Source organism: Tetrao urogallus (assembly GCF_951394365.1).
Source record: "Tetrao urogallus genome assembly, chromosome: 20".
Lineage (NCBI taxonomy): Eukaryota > Metazoa > Chordata > Aves > Galliformes > Phasianidae > Tetrao > Tetrao urogallus.
This window is the reverse complement of record NC_136833.1, coordinates 8,198,754-8,223,749: the sequence shown is the minus strand read 5'-3', so window position 1 is coordinate 8,223,749 and position 24,996 is coordinate 8,198,754. Positions and strand designations below refer to the sequence as shown.

The 24,996-nt window shown below is 41.6% G+C and overlaps 1 protein-coding gene across 1 annotated transcript; it reads right to left on the bottom strand.

Moving 5' to 3' along the window:
- Nucleotides 1-1,609: 1,609 nt before the first annotated feature.
- APPBP2 (amyloid beta precursor protein binding protein 2) lies at nucleotides 1,610-18,528 on the bottom strand (the record flags this gene model as incomplete). The annotated part of the gene is made up of 13 exons (XM_079545102.1): nucleotides 1,610-1,863; nucleotides 2,056-2,221; nucleotides 2,592-2,782; nucleotides 3,207-3,292; nucleotides 3,487-3,611; nucleotides 3,938-4,043; nucleotides 4,122-4,189; nucleotides 4,595-4,684; nucleotides 5,357-5,525; nucleotides 7,604-7,727; nucleotides 8,328-8,479; nucleotides 9,014-9,102; nucleotides 18,388-18,528. 13 exons carry the CDS (start codon nucleotides 18,526-18,528, stop codon nucleotides 1,610-1,612), a joined length of 1,761 nt encoding a protein of 586 aa, XP_079401228.1.
- Between the last annotated feature and the right edge of the window lie 6,468 nt (nucleotides 18,529-24,996).

The window sequence follows — 24,996 nt, the reverse complement described above, 5'->3', positions numbered from 1 at the left end:
CTATTTAAGAGAAAACAAACCCTAAACAAAACATCCAGTCCAAGTCCTGTAGGAACCTTGCTTGCTGAGCCCCACCTTGGACTGAACTTCCACGGCCAAGTTACAAACCCCTGAAAATAGGGGGGGTGGAGAAAACCCAAGAGACAGAACCCAACCACAGGGCACTGTTTGCGCCACTATAATAAGAACGGAGGTAACAGCAGCGAGTTGTTTCTAGTTTGCTATGTTACACTTTCAAAGGAGCATTACCTCAACATTTTAAAAAGTAAAAACACACCCAAGCAAAAAATAAATAAATCTACACAGCAAAGCAGCCCCCGGCCCCCAACAGAAGAAAAATTAAGACAAGCTAGTGAGATAGGCATTATTAAAGGATGTTTACAGCTGATTTCTGCTTTTTAAATTAATATAAAGGAAATCCATTTCTGGTTGTACTATTGTTTAATGTAGAAATGAAGCATCACACAAAAAAAGACCTGTTGTGCTTTTTGGCATTTTCCACTGACCCCTGCAAACTGTACAATAGGTTGTGTTCTCCAGAAACATAAAATTGACCTGGATTGTAATACAAAACCATTAACTGGTATAAACAAGGTACTGCCTCAATTATCAGAGTAAGCCCATTAAAAAAAATAATAGAAAAGAAGATGGCTGCAGCAAATAGTTAAGCATTTCTAGTTTCTGCGTGTGGCATTGACATTAATATCTGTATAAGCTTGCTAAGTAAAACATGCCATCGCAACTGCTAAAGAACGTTCACTTCCTAGTTTTGTATCTATTACAGGAATATAATTTTGCACTGATCATACATCTAAATGAAATCACTCTACTGTAGAAGTGAATGCAGGGGCAGAAATATTAAATTAAAGCCACTGGTCCAAAAACTGTTTCTAGCAGGCTGGTCCACTTTTGATTTTCCTGGTCCTGTTATGAAGATTAGCACTCTTGGCTGGTACCAAAGAAAACTAAGGTTGCTGGTCTACTGGATCTTCCATCACTTACAGACAAACACTGGTCCAGTTCAGGGTATTAAAAACAACATACGGTCTGTACTTCCTTATCAAATTACTGTGGATTACAAATGGTATGTTGCTCTCCGAAGTGATTCTTTGCCACTTTTCTTCATCAGGCAGCAGCCAAAGCATCCTTCCTTTTCTTAGTATTTGTAATTAACTCTGCTACAAATGCATGAACTAGAGAGACCTCTCTCGTATAATTTCTTGTAGTATAGCATTTATTCTGTCTATCGGAAGAAAGCTCTTGATGAAACCTTCCATTCATAATAAGAATGCAACTCTTTTGAACTCAAACAGTTTTATTTAATGTTCTCTTGCAGACTTTCTGCAAAGTAGGTTCTTTTGGAAAAAAGAAAAAAAAAAAAAAAGGGTTTTCTGGAATACCAAGTTAAAAACGTGAGCCGAACTAAACATGCCATACACATGCTGATAAGAATTTAACACACATTCATCCGTATGGGCACTCTTCAGTAGACTGGACCAGTGTTTCAATGCAAATTCCAGCCCCCAGAGAACTATATGGTTTAGATTTCACAGTATGACTTCTCCCCTGTAATCTGGGAAAAAACTTAACTGATTAATTGACCGAGTTCTTAGCTACTCTGTCCATCAACGTTCTGAGACATCAGAAAAGACTGGACCACTTCTTCAGTGGATTGAGGACTGCTGCTTACATCCTCCAGAGCATCTGTAACTGAGAACTGCCGATCCCGCAACCGGTTCCAATTGGCCAAAATATTGTGGTACTCAAAAACTTTCTCATAATTGCCAATGGAATTGTACAGTTTAATGAGACCTCTGTAATCATATTCAAGTCCACTGTATCCTTCACCAAAAAGCTTCTTTCCTAAAGAAAGACAAGAGATAACAAAATTAAAATTCAATACTTAGATTGAAGCCATGCAGAAAAATAGAAATACTGCATTTCATTTTTAGTTATTCAATAAAATGTTAAACATTTCAAAAAGCTTTCTTTTTTTTTTTTTTTTTTTTTTGTATTAAGGCTGCTATGTAAATAAACACTGTAAGAATCACCTACCAATTGCTATGGATCTCAAATAAAGCTTCTCAGCATTTTCATACTGATTCATATCGTAGTTATAGAGAGAAGCTAGATGTCCCACTGACAGTGCAACTTCATAATCCTCCTGACCCAGGAGCTGCTCCTTAATCTGAATTGCCTTGATGTGCATTTCCTCTGCTTCCTGCGAGGAACAAATTCATATGGGTCAGGCAGCACTCACCACACCATAAACACTTTAAGAAACAACTATGCAGTGATTAAGTAGTCAAGCATTTCACAAAGGACAAAAGAATAAAAGATAGGAAGGCCAGAACCAGACTAAGTTCTCCAAATCCTTATTTTGGATCATCAGCAAGTAGTATCACTTTGCATCCTGTCCCCAAAGGCATCTTAATTATTTCTGTGCAAAGCTTTGAATGGGTGAAATATTAAAATGGAACGAAACTCCCAACTGAGGTTATGAACCGGGGACATAAAGTACAATTTGCTTTGACATATTTACAGACATCTTGTAAATTGTATGTCAAGAGATTTACCTTAGTAGATCTTACCTTAAACTTTCTCATGGACTGATACAGTCTTCCAAGGTTGCCATAATGCTTTGCTGTTTGTACATTAAACTCCCCAAAGGCTTTTTTAGCTAACTGAAGTGAGGACAGATGCAAGTCATGAGCTTCTTGAAGTAACCTCTGCTCAGTTTCCTTGTTATGACAGTCTATTGCAATCTCCTCCAGGATAAGTGCTGAGTATAAGAAGAAGAAAAGCAACATCACTGTGTTCCAGACACAGACACACCAACTATCAGTCGCAGAAAGCCATCCACCCAAGAAGTGTCAGGAGATATTTAAATCAGGATTTAGATTTCTTACAAACTTCTTTCAAACTTTACAACTAGGTATCAAAGTTACCAACACTTTTTTATATTCCGTATTTTGACTACTATTAATTCAAGAATGAGTTCAACAAAGCTTTAAAGAATTTTGAATTTGTATTTTACGAGCATGTTGACAAATAACATGGGAGAACTACAGGGAATATTCTCAAGCCATTTCCAGTTGGGAAAAAGCTTAAGTTGGCTCTGTTGGGAACAGAATAAATACAACTGAATGCCTGCTCTCCATTGACAAAATATTAAACTGTTCCAGTAATGCAATTCAGGATACTACCTTTAACTCTCTTTGAAGATGCCAAGAGAAGATGGTCTTCTGGGAGAATGTGAGTTATAATGCCAATAGCACGTTCAGCATGGAATCTGAAAGAGTTTAAATATATGCATCCTCATTGCTATTTCAGTTACCAGCTAGCTGGTAAAGTATTAACAAGATAAATGTAGATGTTCACTGTATTAATGTTCTTGCTAGAAAAATCTGTATAAATTAAAAAACATTCTTTCCCCCCATTTGCAGTATTAGATTTACTGCCATTACCTCAAATAGCTGTACTCACAGTGCATTGTCAAATTTTCCAGAGCTGTACTGGTGAACATAAGAAGAGTAAGCCAAATCTTCATGAGCTGTAGCTACATGTATGTTTTTACCTCCAAATACCGACTGCCGAATATCAAGAGCTGTCTGAAAGAGTCACAAGAACACCATGATGTCAGTTAACACAGGGGGGGGAGAAAAATAACAACCTTATGCATCTTACTGCTAACGGGGGGAAAAAAAAAAAGTCCGATGGCTCTGAAATTCAGGCCTACACCCACGCACTTTAGACAGCAAGCCTAAAGAAATCACTCAAGGGCGAAGAAAAAAATGAAAGCAAAAATCTGAAGTCAACAAACAGTGCAGTAATTAAATGAACTAATTATCCTGAATTAAAAACATGTGAGTTTCTGAAGAAATAGAGACATTTTATTTATTAATAGAAACGAAATGCATTTAGCCCTGCTGCATACCTGATAGATGGCAACAGATTGGCATATATTGTCTACGTTGAGCAAATAAAATCCGTAGTCTAGTAGTGTATCAGAATATTTGGGGTGCTTGGCTCCAAAATGCTCCCTGTAGAAACATGCTTATATTACTCATTGAGGCAGGTTAAGAGTACATTTCAAGAGGGCTTTTTGGAATAGTACTCACCGGGCGAGATACACTGCGTGTTTTATCAGCTGCTCAGCCTTCTTAAACTCACGTTTTACAACACAAGCCTAAACAGATTGAAATGAAGCATATGAAGAGGTGTACACTCAAAATCCTTCTCCTTGAGATATCAGCCCAATTTCTATTACTTTTAATTCTAATATCACCGCTGTCATTAAGGAACTTATTTAACAAGTGCTCACAGAAAGCATCAATAAATATTTTACTCTGACATAAATCACCAAAAAGATTAGTGTTGTATCTGAGTCTACATCAAAGATAGAAACAGTCCATCTTTCTGTGGAAGGCTCCAAGTTAACTCTGCCATCACGTCCCTTTGAACAGCTATAATTGTTTCACAGGGAAAGGAAGAAAATACACCAGAGGCACATGAAGTATAGCAGAGGTATTACACATTCTCACCCATCCTTGGTAGCAGTTTAAAAAAGGAATGTGGAAGAGTCTAAATTTACCTTAGAAGCTTGTCGCAAAACATCCACTACTACTTTTACAGGCAGGCCAACTGTGATCTCCTTCATAGCTTCTATACACCACTTGTAAGCCTGTCAAACAAAGTTAACAACGTGATAATTCATCAACATCAATGTGTTGCAACATTAAGAAAAATATACACCAGTCATTTACACTGGCAGATTTAAAAAACACTGCTTGCCATGGTCTGACAAACCTGAAGAACTTCTCTTCAACTTGATACTGAATGCGCAGTATTTAGTATTACACTAAGGTCTGTATAATTAAATGAATGTAATGTTTCACAGGAAAAGGTTCTTTTATAATGTTTAACTAATCCTTACAATCACTGTCACAGACAGCAGCTTCCTAGTCAATGAATTTAGGAGCTAAAAACTGCAGTCACACTGAAGTGACCTTTTTTCTAAAGTAGCTGCAAAGAGTTATGTTCTCCAGTTTCTTTTTACCTATTAAAATAAACTCTTTGTAATGCGTAATTTACTGATAACCAAAACACACAGGCAATCTATTGCATATAATTTCTTAATATCAGTTCAAGTACTAGTAAGACTTTGTACTCAGAACAATATACAGAAACCAGATGGTAAATCAGGTATACCTCTGGTACTGCCACACAGATATCGAGAAAGATACGGAACTGAGACTAGAAAGACAACGTCAATAGCTAGGCAGTCATGGAGAGTCCTCGCAGATTTCATAACCAGCATCCAGAAGCTGAACAGAAAGAAACTAGCCCTACTCACCTCATCATAGTGACTCTTGGCAAAAAGCAGTGCACACAGTTCCCCATAGAGTGCTGCCTTGTTTGCTTGCTGACCATGTTTGGCAAGTTTGTCCATGTAAGACTGAGCCAGTTTGAACGTTTCTTCTCCCAAGTGATATTTACAGTTACCATTTCGAACATGGAGCAACCTTGCAGAGATGTAAAGAGATCTTCTAATCAGTGTTTGAATAAAACATTTTGTCACGCTGCAGCATCATTGATCTACAATCTGGTGTTGTACTTAGAGAACTGGGTACCACCCCAGCAAAACTGCACTGTCTGAATTCAGTAATACAAAGGAATTGTTCATAGAAATTTGTTACAGTATTCCATGCTTTGCATCTTGCATGGCAAGAATTTCTCCTGTTGGAAATGCCAAATGATTTTTTCACATTGATGAAGTTCTGCACATCCAATGCCCAAACCACTTTGGTGTGTGTGGCTTTGTTTTATTTTTCCTGAAGTCCATTCTCAACACTGATAAAATCTCATTTCCCAAACTCAGTAACATATGGTATTAAATCCCATCTACCTCCTTTCCAAAACATGGTAAACTGAAACTGACAAAAAGTACAAACTCTTCTGCGTGCATCTCTGCATTTTGTCCTCAGTCCTTAAACAGCACAATGTATCATAAATAATTTTACAAGAGATTCAATTGCATCCATTCTACATGAGAAAGCATCTGGAACTAATGTCACTCTCTGGGTTGCCAGGAAAGATGGGACAACACAGCAGGATGGCATTAGCACCCAGGCACAATTCATAAATGGGGCTGAACAGGGATATTTTGAAATGCATTCAATATTATTTACGTAGTAGAGTTCACTCTGAGGCAACAGCACAAGCAACTTCAAGCTCAGGAACAGCAGGACAGCTAATCGTTAGCTGTCATAATAGTTTCTTGGATTGACAACCTTTAACTGTTAGAAAGAAACATGCACACCTAAGTGTTCATAGATAAGCAACACTAGCAGGGAAATTTTGGATTAAAGGAAGAGCAATAGTACTTAACAACAGTAATTTTAGTGTTGTCCTACAGGAATACAAGTAGTAAGAAGGCCACCTTCAAAGGAATCAGCAAGCATATCTGCTCAGATTGATCTAGTGCCAGCCTGACAACCCGTTCTGGATTTACAGTTTTGAAAGTTTTGATCCTTTGATACTCAGTACTGAATTAACACAAGACAATGCAGTCATCACAGTTCACAACAACTCTAAACAGCCTCCTTTTCTCCCACTCCCCCATTTCTTATCACCACCTCTTTTCCCATCTGAAAGATTCACAGAAGCTTCAGTAAATGGTGAAATACAGACAAGAAAGCAGTATTGAAGCGCACACTGTTTCTCCAAACAAGCAACTATTTCAGCTTCTGGCTTCTGTTTAGAACAGAAGTAGAGATTTTTGTTATTGAAAACTGATGCTTATTTACTTTAAAGAGATGCATTCAAAATGAGAGTGCCATCATATTCCAAGCCTAAAGGGCAGAATTGTATTCCTGCTCCATTGCAGGCAAAGAAAAGAGACAGCTGTTCCTTTCCTATTGCAAATGCCTGCCATTTAGCACAGAAGAAATTTTGGTAAACTAACTTTCATTGTCCCTTCTGGAGATCTGTTATTAGACAATGAGTAATAGAGATTGGAAAACATCAGGGAAGCCCTTGTAAGTCAAGAAGACAACACAACACAGGAAAAAAAAACCCACAAAGTAAAGCAAATCAGAACACAATACTTTACAGTAAAGAGATGCTAAAATTCTGAAAATATGAGCTAACGTATAGGTGCAACATTTTATACCTTGCATGATACATTATGACAGGTCTTCCAATAAACTAATAAAGGAAGGAGAGAACAATTAAGATCTTTCATCAGTGTTTCTCTTTTCCAAACCTGTTTCCTATAATCTCCTTTCCTTTTCTGTATTTGGAGAAGGTGAGTTTATTTTTAAGGCAGCTTCTTCAGCATGCCAAACAATTAGACAATTTTTTGGATTAATTATAAGTCAAAGGATCAAGTGCTGACAGCAGCACTACAGCTAGCATTTTTCTATCCCAGGAAGGTGTACATACACGTCCTGCCTCTCATAGCATCACCTTGTTTCTGGAACAAAAGCTAGCGGTGCAGCAGAATTCTGAAGAGAGCATCTGAAGCTTCTTGGCTCTTATTAGTGGTACATATGAATAAATACTTCTCAGTAAGACGCGTGGGAATTAAAGGTAAGCTCACCTTACACAACACTCTACTGCACGAAACCAATGAAGTATTTCATCGTGAAGGGTGCACAGCTGAAGGCAGGAAAGAAATACCTTCTCTGCATCACTGTACCATCCTGCATCTGACAGGAACCCTCCTGGAAAAATCAAGAACAAACAGAATTTTGAACAGTGACTTTCTAGGAAAAAGCATTCACTCAGATCATCTAAGAGCTCTTATTTTATTACAAATAAGTAGGAATACAGGAGTGCAGTATTCCCTGTGCCAAAATACAGGAAGTCATTGCTAACAGCTTAGGGGGAACGTAGGCAGTGAGAGCAAAGGAAACGTGTTTTACAAAGCACCATGAAATTGCACGCTGCATACAGGAGTTCTATCAGAGCTAACCCTGCAGTCCTGAACGTGAAACATGAGCAGAAGAACTCTCCTTCAGCTGAGCATGACTTCTGGTATTCCATAGTTTTCCATCATGAAATACTTGCATCAATACTAGAAATACACAAAGTCTTAACATTAACTATCACGCTTATAAATTTTATACTTGAAATAGCAGAGAGCAGCCTAAAATTTTTAGGTATTTAATTGTATTATATACATAAGCCATCAAGTGACTTCCTAAAAACACAGACTCCAAGCACACACATTCCCAAAAAGAAGTTACAAAGAGGTAAAAAACAGCATTAGCCTAACTGAACTAACAAAGAAATATACTTAACAGTCTATGAACACCAGTTACCTAGAACAAAGCCAATCTGGATTGCTTTTTCTTTTACAGCAGAATCTGATTCTGCTATGTAGGAACATCGTCTACTGAAAGAATAGGCCAGTACAGAAGCAACTTTTACTCCATGGTCCATCAGAGCCTGAAAACAGTGATGAAGCAGATGTCTGAAACAAAAGAAAACAAAACTTGTTACGTATGAAGTTTTTAAAACAGTGCAGTCAGAGCACCATGGATACAAACGAGGAGTGACTCAAGGAAATAACTCCAGCCTTCTCTCAAACAAAAAGCAGACGAACACAAGCATAATTGACACTCTCAAGACTAATGGGTTACAGTTGTTGGATTACCCAAAAAATAAAGTGAGCGTACACACAGTTCTTTACAAGGACACCCTCCAGAATAAGCAAAATACAAGCTGCCCACACACTGTTACAACTGGAAAACAAAGCTTTCTGTTTAGACTCTGTGGGTGGGGAAGCCTCAAAGCCCACCCCTGCCCTGACTCACACTAAAATGGCAGATAAATGAGCAGTGACAAACCCATTAACATCACATACACACAAACAAGGGGGAGGGAGACACTAGAGACACAAAGCTTATCCTGGTAACGAAGAATCTGATCTGAAATCTTCTGGATTCAAAACTTAGATCAAGAACCCAGGGCTGAAACGAGCCTGTCAGTACAGGAAGGTGCTTACCTTTTATCTAAAGCTCGTAGCACCTTTGCAAAAACTTCTAGTTCACAAAATTCACTCCCCAGTTGGCATAAGCGGCCCTGTTGGTAAAGCTGAAAAAAAAATACAAATATATTTAAAAATTTAAGACCTGGTGCTCTCCTGGGAAATTTAGCTCACCAGTTAGAATGACTTATGAATTCTAGAGCTCAAAGTACAGAAGAGTAAATATTACAAAGAAATAGTTTCACTATCTCCACACAGGAGAACACCCTCAGTGGCAGAACTTAAACACACAAACTATAAGAGCTCCATATTTGCTTTCAATTTATTTTTATCCGTTCTTTTCTTCCTCCTTCCTTCAGACATTCACTACATCTACCTGCATCATTAAAACATCACAATTCCTAAGCTAGAGAACAAAGACAAAACAAAAAAACTACTAAATTTAATAAAAATTGTAACAAACGGCTTCTTTGATATCAGATCAGATGTTTTTTTTTTTTTTTTTAACTAAAGAGAATCTATCACAGGGCTGCGTGAAGAGATTCTAGGTGATTTGTAAGTGGAAACGCAAAGCCAAAGCCTAAATTCAAAACACTGCTTGTCATCCTACAAAACTCCAGCCTCTGTCTGGGACAAAGACTGAAGCAATGAAATTATACATCCAAGAAAACCACCCCAAACCCACAAGTTCTGCAATGGATGACTCACCAATACCCAGAGCTAAACACAAGCGTGAGCCCTGACCCCATGAATACCTGGGCTTATATGAACAATTCCTGCCTGAGTAAATGGGAACGTTCCTCAATTTATTAAAAGCAACGCCTGGTTTTATGCTGAAACCAATTTCTATCTGCAGATAAGCAAATATATCAGTTAGCTTGTTCATAAAAAACAAACCATGGAGACAGTTCTTTGTGCATAGCACAGCTAAGCAGCAGAGCTCCCTGCTACGTTATGCTATAAATACTGAGAATTTACATAGGTGCAGAAGTGGCTGCGCGAATACACAGCAAAGAAATCCACCGGGGCTGTTAAATCCAGACATCGCGAAGTCCCTGAACAACAAATAGCAAAGAGTAGGGCGTGCAGCCAGAAAGCAGCACGGTCCACTCGCCCCAGTCAGCTGGCAGCAGCCTCTGCCAGCAGCACAAGGATTGCAGCAGATCAGGACTGTTGTTGCACAAGCATTTGTTATTTCAGGTACTGTAGGCAGCATTCCTTCATATTTTTATTATTTAAAACCTTTTTTGCAAGGCAGCAGCTCTATGAGGAGAAGGAAAAACCATCTCAAGTCTCCCCAGATGCTGCCTCTCACAGCATTCGCCATTCCAGAGCCATCTCTGTCTTTCTCCAACCTGCACTGTGTGATGGCAGAGCACTGCAGCTCACCAGCACACACACAGGCATGCACTCACGCTTCACACCATCACGAGCGTGCAGGTAATGCACTCTAACAGTTATTCAGAAAATCAATGCCACAACATTCCAACACAAACTGTCCAAGACCAGAGCACTGCTACCGGCAGCAAGGCACTCCAGTCTATTTGAGCAGGGTTTAGAGCTACGAGAAACTCTGAAATGAGGAGTCAGCCACTCTCACCATGCAAGCAAAAGATGAGAGAGAGGAGTTATTTACAGATGGAATGCTCAGGTACAAACACCAATTAAACAAAAACTTCAGTTTTTGAGTTCTAATCATTTCTTTCAATACCATTATTGAAAAGTGCCATTTATCTGGAGCATCATTTTAACCACAAGCCCAGGAGGCAGGTCAATGAGCACTCCAATCAAGCACATAAAACACTGCAGCCAGAAATTTCCTTTTAGTCAGAGCTCTTTATGAAACACGTGACAATGTTTCTGCAGCACGAGTTTGTTATTTTAACAGAACCTACAAAAAAAAAAACTTCAAAAGTTCTTTAACCTAAAAACGTCAATTGCCAGAAATGAATGTTTTCCTTTTAGTCAACTATTTCACTGGAAAAAAATAAAAATAAAAAAGGAAGTCTTAAACAGTATCTACATGAAAAGTTGTTCCTCAGATAAAGCAGAGCCATGGCCCTGTACTCGAAACAAATCAGAGCTGGAGAGTTTTTCCCCACTGAAAACACCGTGGCGGTGAAGGGGAACAGGGGATGCCCCAAACCACACCCTCATCTTTCACACATCTCTGATTTTGGGTCCAAAGGTCCAGACCCGCTCCTCACACACCACTCCCCAGCTCAGCCCATCTAGTTTTTTTCCTGGTATAACCAGAAATACAGCATCCTCAGAACATTTACCACACCACTCACCCCTTCCCTCGACATGCTGGCAAGCATTTGAGGAACTAACTCTGCCTGAAGTCTCTTCAAACTGTTATAGCTGTTACAGCGATAGTTTCAAACAGAATTGGACATGGAAATAGTGAGACTACGTCAAACTGTGAAGCAATTCCAGAAGGTTCAGTAACTCTTATTTGCTCATTGAGAAGCAGTTGCAAGTACAGAAGAAATGATTCTCTTGTTAAAGCTCCAGAGACAGAATTCTTGACCACAAGCCTTGCTACATAACACGAAAAACAAAACAAAAGAGTGATTCAAGAAAAACAGGCCCCAACAAGAAAGGCAGAGGTTTGGATTCCTGAGAAACTACTCCGCTCTGAAGAAGGAAGGAGGTTTTTTTTTCGGACACAAACTTGACCTATTTGAAGGTTACCAATGATTTCTTTTTTAACTATAGAAAGACACATAAGAACATACATATGACTTCCAGCTTACACCGCTCAAACTGACATTAAGCCTGCCACTGAAGACATGAACATAGGAGCACATCTCATGTGCTGGCTTGCTATTACACAGTCCAACTGCTCTGTACAGCTGTGGCAAAGCCACCACGACGTCCTGCAGGAGCTAAGGCTAACAGTGACTTACAGAACTTTCTCCTAAGCATTCAGAAAATGCATATAGAGGTGTCTCCAGTTAAACATATTGATAACAGTAGCTTGTAACTTATCTGCTGTCATATCATCATGCATATATAATTATCTGTGAGTTCTTGCCAGAGCTCTCTCTCAGTACATTGAGCTCTGATTCTTAGCAAACCCTTAGAAACAAAGGCAGAGACATCCAACCACTGAGAAAGTGGCTTTTTTTTTTTTTTTTTTTTTTTTAAAATCACCAGCATTCTCCACTGTGCACAAATGTAGGAGCAATTACTTTTCCTAAGCCTCTTCATAATAAAGATTAACTCTAAGCAGTTGTAAAAGGACCATAAGAATTGCAGTGCTTTCAACGAAAGAAAGAAAAAAAAAAAGCTCCTATTGCTCCAGTTTGGAAGAGGCCTGAAAAACAAGAAAGGACATTACAGTAAGAATTAAAGCTGCAAGAAGTCCCAAGGAGCCCCCCCAGCATGATTAGCAATGCCCAATAATATAACATGGACTACTATGCTGAATTTAGGGAGGATTGCATATTTAAACAACAAAATCTGTATTTAGAAAATAAGTTTGGCTGCAACCACCGCCTCCCTTCTCTGCTTAACACAGAAGGAAAAAAAATCTTTTGAAGTCAGTGCCCTGAATCAACCCATTGAGAAACGACTCTTGAAAAGCCCTGGGGACAGCTGGGGGACAAGCTTAGAAAATAATCTGTTATAAATGTGGGTACTTTCATCTCTTACAAATCTATTTCAAAACCATCTACGAGGCTTCTGGATGAGACCAATTCCACCCTGATATTGTTTGGGGCTTTAAAAAAATAAATCAAACTTCTCAGCTCTTTTTGAAAACCATGCTTCCAGTCAGGAAGCTCATCCTAAAGAGTCTCAAGCAATATAAACAAACAACCCAAAAGCCTGCACTGAATAAGCCTAATTTAACTGATAACATTGGGAGCTTATGCTCCACACGCACAGCATGCTTCACACTTTCACTCACTGCTCTTCCTGTATCACACCCGCAATGTAGGATTTTTTTCTGATTTTCTGTGTGATTCCACACAGAACCCTGCACTGGAGGGTTTTCTATGTGATTTGCTTTGACTGAAGTTCAACCAGTGCAGACAAAATTAAGTGGAAACAAGAATTACTGTTTCAGCAGTAGTTGGACACTTTTTTCATGGTATTACCTCATTGTCTGTGTTATGAGTTTCAGTATCTAAGGTTCAACAAGGACAATGAAAAAAGAAAATAGGCGAGCCAAGCCTAGAAAACCACACAGAGATTCAAGGAGAAAAAAGCAAAACAAAGAGCAAACTAAATGGTAAGACTCTGAAGAATGGTAAGCAAGGCAGGGAGCTGCAAACCAAAGACATAACAGTGCAAGATGTTTTGGCTCTGGTAAGACTACAGATAAGGTATGTATTAAAATAAAGAGTAATAATCATTGGACTAAAGCTCATGGCATGATGATGATTCTCCTTCACTTGGAGGATTTAAAGAGGGGAGCGATAGACAGATATGATTGAATTCAAGCAGTATTCAGACATGTCCCACTGAATGCACCAGTCCAACCAGATCACAATGCCTCTATGTGAGTGCACAAGGAAATCATGCTTGTTTTTCCCATACACGTTTCATTTCTGATGCCCAAGAGCACAGCAGGATAAAGGAATTCAGCCTTTGTGCAGTCACACCAATCAGTCACTGCAGGAACCCTACAAAACACAACCCACCCGCTCTGGATTTTCTGCCTTTCAAGACACACTGCTTACTGTGACCTTGGTTGTACCCTTCTGCTCCGAAAGGATTCAGAACTACATCAGTGCAGCTACACTTCATCTCACAGGAAGCCTGTCCTTTCCTCCCTCATCACACAGCCAGGAGCAGAAGCCTTAGGACAAACCAGATTCACTCCGTAAGATCAGAAAAGCTTGTAATCATCCCTCACCAGTAAAAGTCATCTCTACTGCAATGCACAGAACAGACAGACATTCTATCGTGCGTTGCCAAGTGTCAGCAAATTCCTGCTTACTCATTTTGCTTGGTTCAAAGAATAACTAGATGCAATAGGAGCTCTTCTATTAGCCACACTTCTCTTTCTGGGGGGTTAGCAGAGTGCAGTGGGAAGGCAGTTTTCCAGCTACACACTATCCAGAAGCTGCAGATACCAGGATGTAAATTTAAAATCTGTGTTTTGATTCACATCAATGTAGGAGCAGTGTGGAAGTTTCATCAACTGTGTCAAATACAGAAAAAGCATGATTATGGTCCTTTTGGATTTTGCCTGATTTTTTTAATACAAATAAGCACAGCACAATTACTAACTGTTATGGGCCCCCAGCAAGTGTCTGAAACAAATTGTCATCTCCAATTGTTCTTGTGGTTAATGATCTCATCAGAAAACATTCAAGGAACATTGGATCCAAGTGACTTTCAAGAAAAATCAATGTGAAAAAACACAACCCTTAAAAGACATTTCAGAAGAACATTAGATGAAACTCCTTGTTATCTATCCAGTGTAAAGCCAGCATCAGCTTGCTGCATAAATACCTACAACAGAGAGCACTATGACTAATGAAGCACTGTCCCATCAAATACAGCCGGAAAACATAAGAACAAAAAAACCAAAAAACCAAAAAAACCCACAAATTATGCATAACAGAACAAAGCTGAAGTACAGGGAAAAAACTTCTATGTAAGACATTAACTGAATGATCTTTGGACTGCAGAGTTCAGTGTCCTGTTTCTGTCAAAAACTACGTTATTCGGATAAACTCCCTCCCTCTGAACACCAACCTTTTCCCCCAGAAGACACAAAACAGAATCATTTGATTTCCCAGATGTTGTGGAGTGTTGGAGTGGTTTGGGTCTTTTTTTTTTTTTTTTTTTTTTTTTTTTTTTTTTTTTTTTTTTTTGCGGGCTTCAATTTATTCCAGTCATTACCTACTTTTTAAATAAATTAAAGTGTGGCATTTACCACTGCAGCCCAGCTGCCAGGCATGCCCTGTTTGTGTTCTAACTGCGATGCAGCACATTTCCTGCTTCAGCTCCTAAGCACAAGGCCTCCCCTTCTCTTCCTCATAAAGATTGAAAAAAAAAAAAAAAACACCAAACCAACGAACCACTTTTACTAGGAAACAGCACCACCAGGATATACATTAACCTGGTAAAGACACAAAGGAAACAAAATAACTACTGCATATTTTTTTCCAGATCCAGATGCTGCTTGCAACAATACTAGTTATGAACTCTTCCAAACATACTTGGACATCCTCATGAGTGTTCTGCCCAGTCTCTATTTATTCTCCAATGGTTGCAAGGAAAAGTGAATAGGCTTTTGAGACAAAAAATTAAAAACCAGAAATCCAGTAATGCCCTGGCTAAAGCACTACAGATTTACTTTATTGCAATCACGATTATTTATTTTTCATTTTTAAGGTGTTAGTCATTGTTAAGGATAAATACACTCAGTACCAGGAGCCTGCCTGCTCCTGTCACTGTACCACAGCACCTATTTCTTACTGAGCCCACAGCAGAGAGCTCTCCACAGCCATTGCTTGTTTGGTTCCTTCTTGTAAACTGGGAACGCGTGGGTTTATAAAATGCATCCTAGACATCAACAGCTCTGGAATCTGTACAGTTGAAAGCAATTGGGCTGGTTAATGGATGGGAAATAAAGGTGACACACTACCACAACACAGCCAAGCGCTGAAGCAGAGGGTACCCTGGTGGGAACAAAAGATGAGGACTTTCTCAGGTGGCTCTTTCCTCCCTTTCAGATAACATGCTGGCCATTTCCACAATCGTAATAATGTGACATCCTACCTCTGCCATCTTAATCAACGTAACAAGGCTGGCAGACTCTGTAAACAGCACTGGCAAGTGCTAATTTCAAGTGTTCATATGGATGAATGCATTTAAAACAATTTTCAAGTTCTGTATGGCCACAGCCAATTAACATCCACAGTGAGTGTCAAAAGTAGATCTGACTGATGCTTCCTTTTAGTTCTGCAAAGTGGCACTTTCTCCAGTATCACAAGCTGTAATACAGCATTTCTTGCAAGTTGGATGTGAAAGACTGAAAAAATTTCTATTCCTTTCAGTAATCACCAAAAGACACTCCATCTTCCACAAGGTCTAAATGCACACATATTTGTACAAGCACTACACACCAAACTTTCCTCAGGTGTATCTAAAGAATACGTACTACTCCATGTAACACCAACAACAAACTGACAGCCTTTCATCAACTACAAAAATGCAGTCAGAACAAAGATTTGGAAGTCTTCTAGCTCGCCTTCTGTTAAGGACTGGTAGTGGGTTCTGGAGATCGTACTTCTGGCTTAAAGAGCTCATCATCAGGATGTCCTAAGAATACATATACTAACCTACACCAGTATTTAATGCCTGCATCTTTTTGAAAAGCACAGCAACTGTGTTCAGAACCAAAAAGCAAAACAAGCACCAGACACAGCATGCAGGGAACTGCTCCAAGGTGTGAAGGAGTCCTCCTCCCAGACTAGTTCGCCAGTATCACTTGTATTCCTCAGCCATCCAAACACAGAAATCAAGAACCAGCACTCAGTGTCGTACAGGTGCACAGAAAAATGCAAGCACTGTTCCACAAGATTTCTCTGAGCTATGCTTTGAGGTGCTGGCTGAAAGCAGACATCTCTGCACGCACAGCACCATTCAGTCAGGACTACACTTGCTTTTAGCACCCCAGCCAAGATTAAGTTATATTTATATATTAGCTAATTTAAATGCAACCACTGAAGACAAGGTATTCTCCTAGGAGACGATCTTACCATTGGTAGCACTGGCACAACAGTCACCAAACTACACCACGTGTTTGTATTTATTCTACATGATGTATGTATGCACCATTATAGGTGCACCTTACACAGTTCAGATTATCAAGGATCAGCCTGTTGTAAAATACAGGCAAAACAATAATACCAATTATCATGGTTAACAGAAATTACACTGGCTAGTGATGAGTACAACCAAACAGATCCATGGCATGTTTGTTACCACCTCCTGAGCAAAACATGCTGCTTGTTACATGAGCAGAGCAAATAGATTTAAAAGCCTCTTTAGAACTCAAATCTATTTCTGGATTATTTTTAATGGTGAAAAAACACCAAATGAATCTGATACATGTAACAATTGAAGAGTGTTAATGGAAGTATATGTAACCTATTAAGATCACCTCTGGATGAGTTTTTAAAGGAAGTGGGAACAATACATGATTGGGTATCACCAACTTGTGAAATTCTTTCTACGTTTTTTAAGCCCTTGGGAACCATCCCTCATCTGTATGAATGTCAAGACAGACAATGCCAGTGTCAACGGCCATCCCTGCCAACAGCTGAAAATAAGCCTCAGAATGTTCTCCCATGCTGTTAGTCCCATATCTATAGGGCTTATCCACTGATAGCTGCATCTCAGCCACCTCACCTTCCCCAAGCACGCTCACTGTGGCAGAACATTTCCCACAGCTCTCAGCTCTTAAGAGAAGCAACGGACACCCAGGGTGCAGAAATGTACCTGTATGTTTCAACTGGGCAGAAACAGTTTCTCTGTCGCCAGGGACAATCAGCATGCCTTCTAAATACTGTTTCTGCACCAACATTGGATGCGCCACTATTCCAGGTTCACTAAGACTTATAAAAAAAATTACTTTGTTTAGCACCCCAAGTTTTTAGAACTTAACTGGCAGAGGAAATAAAGGTCATCTCCCACTTTTTTTTTTTTTTTTTTTTTTTTTTTTTTTTAATACATTGAGTCTCTCCTGGTGAATGCTTATTTCCAGTGGTTCCCACAGATGGATGAAATGCCTAATTGGTGGACAATAGAGATTCAAGGACCATCTCAGCACACCCTTTACTGTAACTCTGGGTATTTTGGAGGCAGCTCAGTGAGAAACAGCCACCACGTGAAAAAATGACATAAAGCTGATAAACGGCACCATTTAAAGATCCTCAATTCCTTCCACCTGGTTCCAAACAGACATTTAAACGTACAAGAGCACGGCAGACCCGGCAACCTCCACCACAGACAGCACCTTCTGCAACATGGGGATGGAAAAGGAAGGAAAAAGAAAAACCTCCGCACAGCTCAACACAAACCCGCGCTCCCCGACCGCTTCCCCCGCCCCCCCCCACAGCCTGGCAAGCGCCTCCACCCACCCCGATTCCTCACTTCAAGGGCAGCCCCTTCCCCCCTCCGGACTCAAACAGCCCCAGCCTCCCCGCAGTCCCTTCCTCACGCGCGGCCCCGCGGTCCCTCGTTCCCGCTCTCGGACCTTCGGGCCTCAGCCCGGCGGCACCGCAGGAAGCCAGGCCGCGCGCTCGGCGCGCCCCTCAGGGAAGGCCCGGCCCCCAGCTCCCCAGCCCCGCTCTCCTTCCCTCTCTGCCCCTCAGGCCCGGCCCGGGCCCGGCCTCCCTCAGCGCCCCGCCGCCCGCCCTCACCTTGTAGTACACGTCGAACTGGATGTTCTCGGGCAGCGAGCGGATGTCCCGGCGCCGGGCCCGCCCGTAACTATCCACCACGGCCGAGATCGCCGTGTTATAGAGCGTCTCGGGCACCCACTCCAGCTCCACCGCCGCCATCTTGGGTGTGCGGAGCCGCCTTCCCCCCACCCCCCGCCCGGCCCGCTCCGCCTCGCGGCTCCCGCAGCCCCAGCGGCAGGGAGGAGGGAGGGAGAGGCGGCGGGAGCGGGGACGGTGGGGGGAAGAGAAGGGGTGAGGGGTTGAACTGCCTGCGCTGGGGAAGCGCGAGGAGCGAATGGGGGACGGAGAGGGGAGGAGGGAGGGAAGAGCGGTGGGGTTACGGGTACGTGGGGGTGTGAGGAGCGGGCTGCGGGGGTGGGGCTGCGGCTGTGGTGACCCTGCGGCCCCGGTGGGGCTCGGGATCGGCACGGGGCGGCAGGGCGGGCTCCGAACGTTCCCTCACAGCGCCTGCCCTCCCCGGCCCTCGAGTGACGGACGGCCGTGCCCGCAGCTAGGGGCGAGCTCGGAGCCGCACCTGAAGCTCATTGCCTGTCCGAAGGGCCCCGTTGGCTGCCATGTGCTAAAAAGCGGCCTTTTCTCTGTGTAAATTAACCCCACGTGCAAGTAGCGCTGCGTTTTTTCAGTATCTCGTTATCTTTCAGGCTGATTTGCTCTCCGCGCTAGGGGCTTAGCGGGCAGCCGCACCTGGGAGCCCTGGGTGTGAAGCAGCCCCGCACTGCGCAGCCCGGGGGAACGCGGCGGGACCTCAGGGCTCAGCACTCCGTACGGAACTCGATATCGCCCCAACTTCATGCTTCCTTTGCCTGCTCTTTTGCCCTTCCCCCCTCCCCCACCCCCATCAAGGGCATAATGCTTTGTCATTCATTGTAGAAAAAGCGTTACAGGGCTGGGTAGAAATGAACGTGGCAGTGAGGAACCTGTTGCCTATCTGCGTCTTCAGGTGTTCTTTAATCGCTTTCTGAGCTCGGGTGGCTTGCTTTCACTTGGGGAAAGGCAGCTGGCTGCTATTGGCAATTGACCCCCGGGGGTGGAGGTTATTTACCTCAGCCAGCTGCTGGAGTGGCTGGGAGACTTTGGAGGCCTTTCAGGGTAGTGCAGGTAAGACAGATTTCTACACTATTCTGGAAAAGTATTTATGATACCTAGGAAGCCATAGTTCTTGTAATTAAAGTGTTTTTTTTTGTTTTGCTTTAAAGTTGAGTAATAAGAGAATAATAATGACTATAATCAAAGTAAATGTAACTTCTAAGAGTGCTGTGGCAGTAGACCGTGTTTTATTATTATTATTATTATTAATTTTTGTGAAGTTACTATGCTTTAAAAGCTAAGTGGCAATTTGTTACTGTGTAACTTTGTATCAGGTATATCACAGGCATGCTCTGGGGTGGGCTGGGGAAATACATGTCCTGATGAAACAAGGACAAAGCAGCAATTCTCTCTCTGGAGTACGTCGTTATGTTTGTGCTCTGTAATTAATTTTGATAAAGCCTGGAGAATAATCTTGGTGGCTAAAGAGCTTTAATCTCTAGATAGGAGTAAAATTCAGCTATGGTAGTTTTTGTTATTTATTAGAACTGTAGATTTTAATATATCTATCTATTAAGCAACTTGGTAATCTGTTGTAGATGCATATTTTGTACTTAAAAGTATTCACAGAGCATTGGTAAGTCCTCAATTCAGTGTGTTTAGTGTTGAGATAACAGATAAGCATTTGAAGTAACATACAGTTAATTGCATGCTACTTCAATTTTTTTCCTTAAGTAATTGAGTTTTCAAAATAAAGTTACACTTATGCAGTGCTTTGTTCCTTGTATGGCTCTGTTTGCTTCAGTTGTGCTATGAGCTTAGCTAAATGGCTCTGTTCAGTGATGTGCTCTTCACATCCGTATGTTATTTTAGTGCAATTACTCATTAGTAGTTGCAGATGTTAAAAGATCTTTCTGACTTCAGTTCTTGCTGGCAGAGGTTCTGATGGCTATTTTTATCTTTGTTGATATCTTTCTCTATCCTTTTGTCTTTTTTATATAGGGGAACATTTAAAGAACTTTTACAAATACGATGTTTGAAAGCAAAATCATAATGTATGTTGTTTAGGCAAAAGCATTCAGTCAGTCTGCCTTGTGTAATCTCAGCTTTTGAAGATGCATCTGTGTGTCTGAAGGACTCACATGTAAAGCGTATGGAGTGCAGTGGCTCTGTACATCTGTGTGTCATCGTAGTGGTTGGGGATGCAGACAAGGCTGTGTGATGGGTAAACATATAAAGAAAATTTAATCACAGTCTTCTATTATAAAAACTGGCCCTGGAGATCAAACGACCTCTTGATTATCAAAATTTCTTCTGTAGAAGAAGTCCATACAAAAGAGATTTTACATTTGCAGAAAAAGATGGCTCTGTAATTTCAGCAGAACACAGAGCTTGATGTTACACTGTACTGTGTTACAAAAACAGACTTCAAGCCTCCTTTAAGAAAAAAGGAAACAGACAGCTATAGGTACCAAGCTGCTTTCTGTACAGCAGTGTATTACTGAAGTCTGCTTTCCTGGAGCTGGTAGTTCACATGGACGCTTCCAAACTGGTACCTGAAAGCATGACTTAATGTCTTTAAGTCATTCAGCCTGCAAAGCCGTACAAAAGGCAGCAGCATTGTCTCTGCTCTTGTTTTTTGACTGTGGCTGAGCTAGGAAGAGTGGGAAAAAAAAAATTATGTGTGTGTGTGTATATATATATATATATATATATTGTAGATTGTTATTTCAGCCGAACTGGGACCTTTATGTTTATTAGGGCAGCAAGATTTCATTTTTTGCTACTGCTTTTTGCTCTTAGGTCAGTCTAAGGCAACTGTAGTTTCACCTAATTCCTTCTCATCTGGAATTTGTTAGAAAGCATTTGTGTAAGGAGCTTTTTTTGGTGGTTATGCATAAATGCTCGTTTTTACTAGGAAGGTGGTGAATATTTGCCAAGACTTTTGTTGACCCAGTAAGGAACTGAGGTGGAATGTCTCTTTGCAGATGCTCTCAAACCATTTTGTAGGTGTGCTGTAATACTATTACGACTGCAATTACCACTGCATTTCAGAGTCGAAAGAATAACCAGTGGTTTAAAGTAGGAGATCTGTAGATGAGAAGTACCAAGTGCCACCTCTGTTTTGCAGGAATATGATTATATAAAGCGTGAATGAGGAGGATCGGATCTGTTTCCTACGCTGCCATGTTTGCCTGCTTTCATTAAAGGTAAGGTCATGTCACAGAGCAGAAATTTGTTTGTTGAATTGCTGTGTTCTGAATTTCATCTACATGCATGGATGCAGTTGAAAAATCAAAAACTGATGGAGGACTTAGGTTTCTTACAAGATTTAAGGAATCGGCTACCGTAGCCTAGGCTTTTTGGTTTAGGCTGAGTATTCCCATTTTGTCACAGCTTAAATGAGAGGCTGCACAAGTGAACAGCTTTCTTTCTTAATTGTTATAGCTGGATCTACTTAGTGGGGGGGAGTTCTAAGAACAAAAAAACCTGGAGACTTTTCCTGCAACGTGCCTAGTTTGAAGTGGGAAGGAAGTGAACTGACATGGATAACATATGAACCTTCTACATCTCCTTGATGTGGATATTAAAGGAACCTTGAAAATAGTTTATGGGGAAGTTGTTGGAGGCTTCTAATTTTAAATTCCTAACAGGAAATCATTGAACTGTAGAGGAGCCAACATAACAGACTGTTACTCTAAAACAAGAACTAAATGCAGAGCATTCACATGAACTTGTCAGATCTTTTTTATTGCTGGTTTATTTTTCCTTTGATGTTTACTGCAACCCAGATAAATACTTCTTTGGTTTTGGATTCTGCATCTACACCAGTTAATTAGTCACGTTTCAGATGAAATGTTAAAGCAATGCCTCTATGGTCAGACATCAGTGAAAACGAAGAAATTGAGATTGCAATCCATCAGCTTCAGAGCTTAAGTCCTGCGTGGTCAGGCCCTGCACTCCTTCATTGACAAAAACTTTTCAAATGTGGGAACTGCTCAGTTTGGTTTTCTTTTTACCTTTGTCGTGCTTCATCTGAGGTTGCTGCTGAGATGACAAATGCTTTTCACATGGGTTTTGATTCTATCAGCATGGTTTGTCGGAGCTTAATTAGGGGTAGGAAGAAGGAGAGATGATGATGTGTCTGTGAGCACTGAGACATGACGGTTGGTCACCAAAGTTAGCTGAGGTGCTTTACAAAGGAAGGAGGCTTTATGAGCTTGCATTAGCTGCAGTCGGATGGGGAATGCTGATCTCTGCTGCTTTGTGGTTATGAGCTGAGTATTAATAATCTTGTATTTTTCATGTCAGATGAAACTACTCATGGCTTTTACAAAATGTAGCTGTGCATCTTTAAAGCATGCTGCTAGGAAGGGGAGGACAGGATGCTGGCCACACAGTGCTGGCTTGTGCTGTGGAATTATGATGAATTTGAATGTACCTGTGTTGGTTCATTGTTATTGTCTGATGTAGCTGAGGCGAACTGCTTTGAGTTTGTACTTGTGTGCACCTTCTTCCCTGCCACTCCTACTGAGAAAGTCGGTTTGTTTGCACACTTTGCTGAGTGTAGACCCATAAACTGACTTCACAGGCAGTGCTGTGTGATGAGCAGTGCAGTGTGTTTGTGCAAAATGCTTTCCTGCTTTTTCTGTCTCTGTGCCTCTCTTCTCTTCAGTACTTCAGATCCAGGCATGTGATCCCATCTGTCTTGTTCCCCTTTGTTTCCTCCATCTATTTTGAAGCCTTTGAGCCTGTGGATGGGTGATTCTCAAGGATATGCCATGAGATCACTGGTGGCTGTCTGGCAGAGCATGTGGTGTCTTAGAGAACACCAAAAGCATTCCATGGAAGCAGTGTCACTTCTGATGTCAGCAAACCTTAAAGATTCATTGTGTTAAACCTGGAGCTGCTTAATCTATTTTAACATCATCACAGCTTTTGGCTAAGGATGGTGTCATTTTCTAGCCTGTTTAGCTTAAGTCCATTTGAGATTTTTTTTTAAAATACAGTTAAAAACCAACACTTTGGCATTCACACAAAAAGCTGTCATTTTATTTATGAGAAGTGACCTTAAATTAGCTGAACCAGACAAAGCAGTAATAATCTTTATACAGACACTCTGAAATGAATTTATTTCATTGTTTTCAGTTTTTCTTCCCTGGAAACTCAACTTTTGGATGTTCCTCTTTCTGCATGTATCTGGCTTAGTTAAATCTCTCTTGTGAGCTAAAGGGCTTCACCGAGGAATAACAAAGAACCGGCAAGTTTTCAGTTGCTGGAGGACCAGCTGGTTGTGTGCCCTGGGAAACAGCAGCACCGTTGTTTTCCAGTGCTGATTTTAGGAATGTTGTTGCATCCAAAAAAATGTTAATGTACTGGAATTTGTTCGAGCCTGTGAAGGAAGGTATGGTTGGTACATGGTGTTTGACCAGGAGTCTGCTGTCATAACTCCCTTTTCCTCCCTTCATTTCCTTGTCTTCACAAATGACTTGTTATCTAGAATGTGGTTACACGGAGCACAGGGGGAGGAGTCAATCTGTTCTGGAGGGGCCTATGGTTTTCTGCTCTAGATTGGTTAGAAAATTATTACCTATATTGAGCTGCAGTTCTTGGAGTGGCTCCATTTATTTAATTATGAAGTAGGAAGATTGCATTTACTCAGAAGTAGTGCTGAGACTTTAGTTGTCCCTGCGATTAAACAGAGCTATAACACAAATTTAGCAACAAGTGGACCTATTTAAAACGCCACGTTATGAAGCTTAAAGGAGAGGTTTGTTTTCTTTTAAAGCAGGATTTCTCAGTTCTATATTTGGCTGTTGATCTGGTGATTGATCTGATGGTATAAAGGCCCGTAGAATCAGGGAGGGATGGTTATCTCATTGGATTACCGGGGATTAATTCATTTGTAACGGGTTTTCAAATCCCTAGGAGCTCTAGAAATGCAAAGCTTTCTTGATATATTTCCTGTTTTTAAGTACTCTGACTTTGATGTGGTTAATGGGAGGAAATCCAAAGCGTTTGAGCACTTAGGCCGAAGAATTGTCACCGTTTTAAAGAGCGGGAATATTTTTGAGAAGTTCAGGGATCATTTCGGCTGCTTGAAGCTCATAGTGGGAAACAATATCTGGAATTTCAGCCACGAACACGACGCGCACGGGCCCTCCCGCATGCAGGGAGCTCCCATTACAGCCTTACGCTCCGCGAACGTCGGCGCCGTCCGGCGGGGCGCTGACGGCAGGGAGCGGCGGCCGGCGGCGCTCAGGGCCGGAGCCGCGCTCCCGCCGGCCGCCACCAGGGGGCGCTCGGGAGGCGCCGCCGCTCGCTGCCGCCCCTTCCGGCGGGCGGGGGCGCGGCAGGGGGCGCTGCGGCGCGGAGCGCGGCTCTCCCGCGGCTCCGACGGGGGATTGTCGGGGAGCGCTGCGCGGCCGCGGCCATGCCCGAGCGGCGCCGCCACCAGCGACAATAGTGCGCGGCGGCGGCGGGGCGGCGGCCATCGCGGGCGGGGAGCGGCGGGCAGCGCCGCGCGGAGCCTCCCGCCCC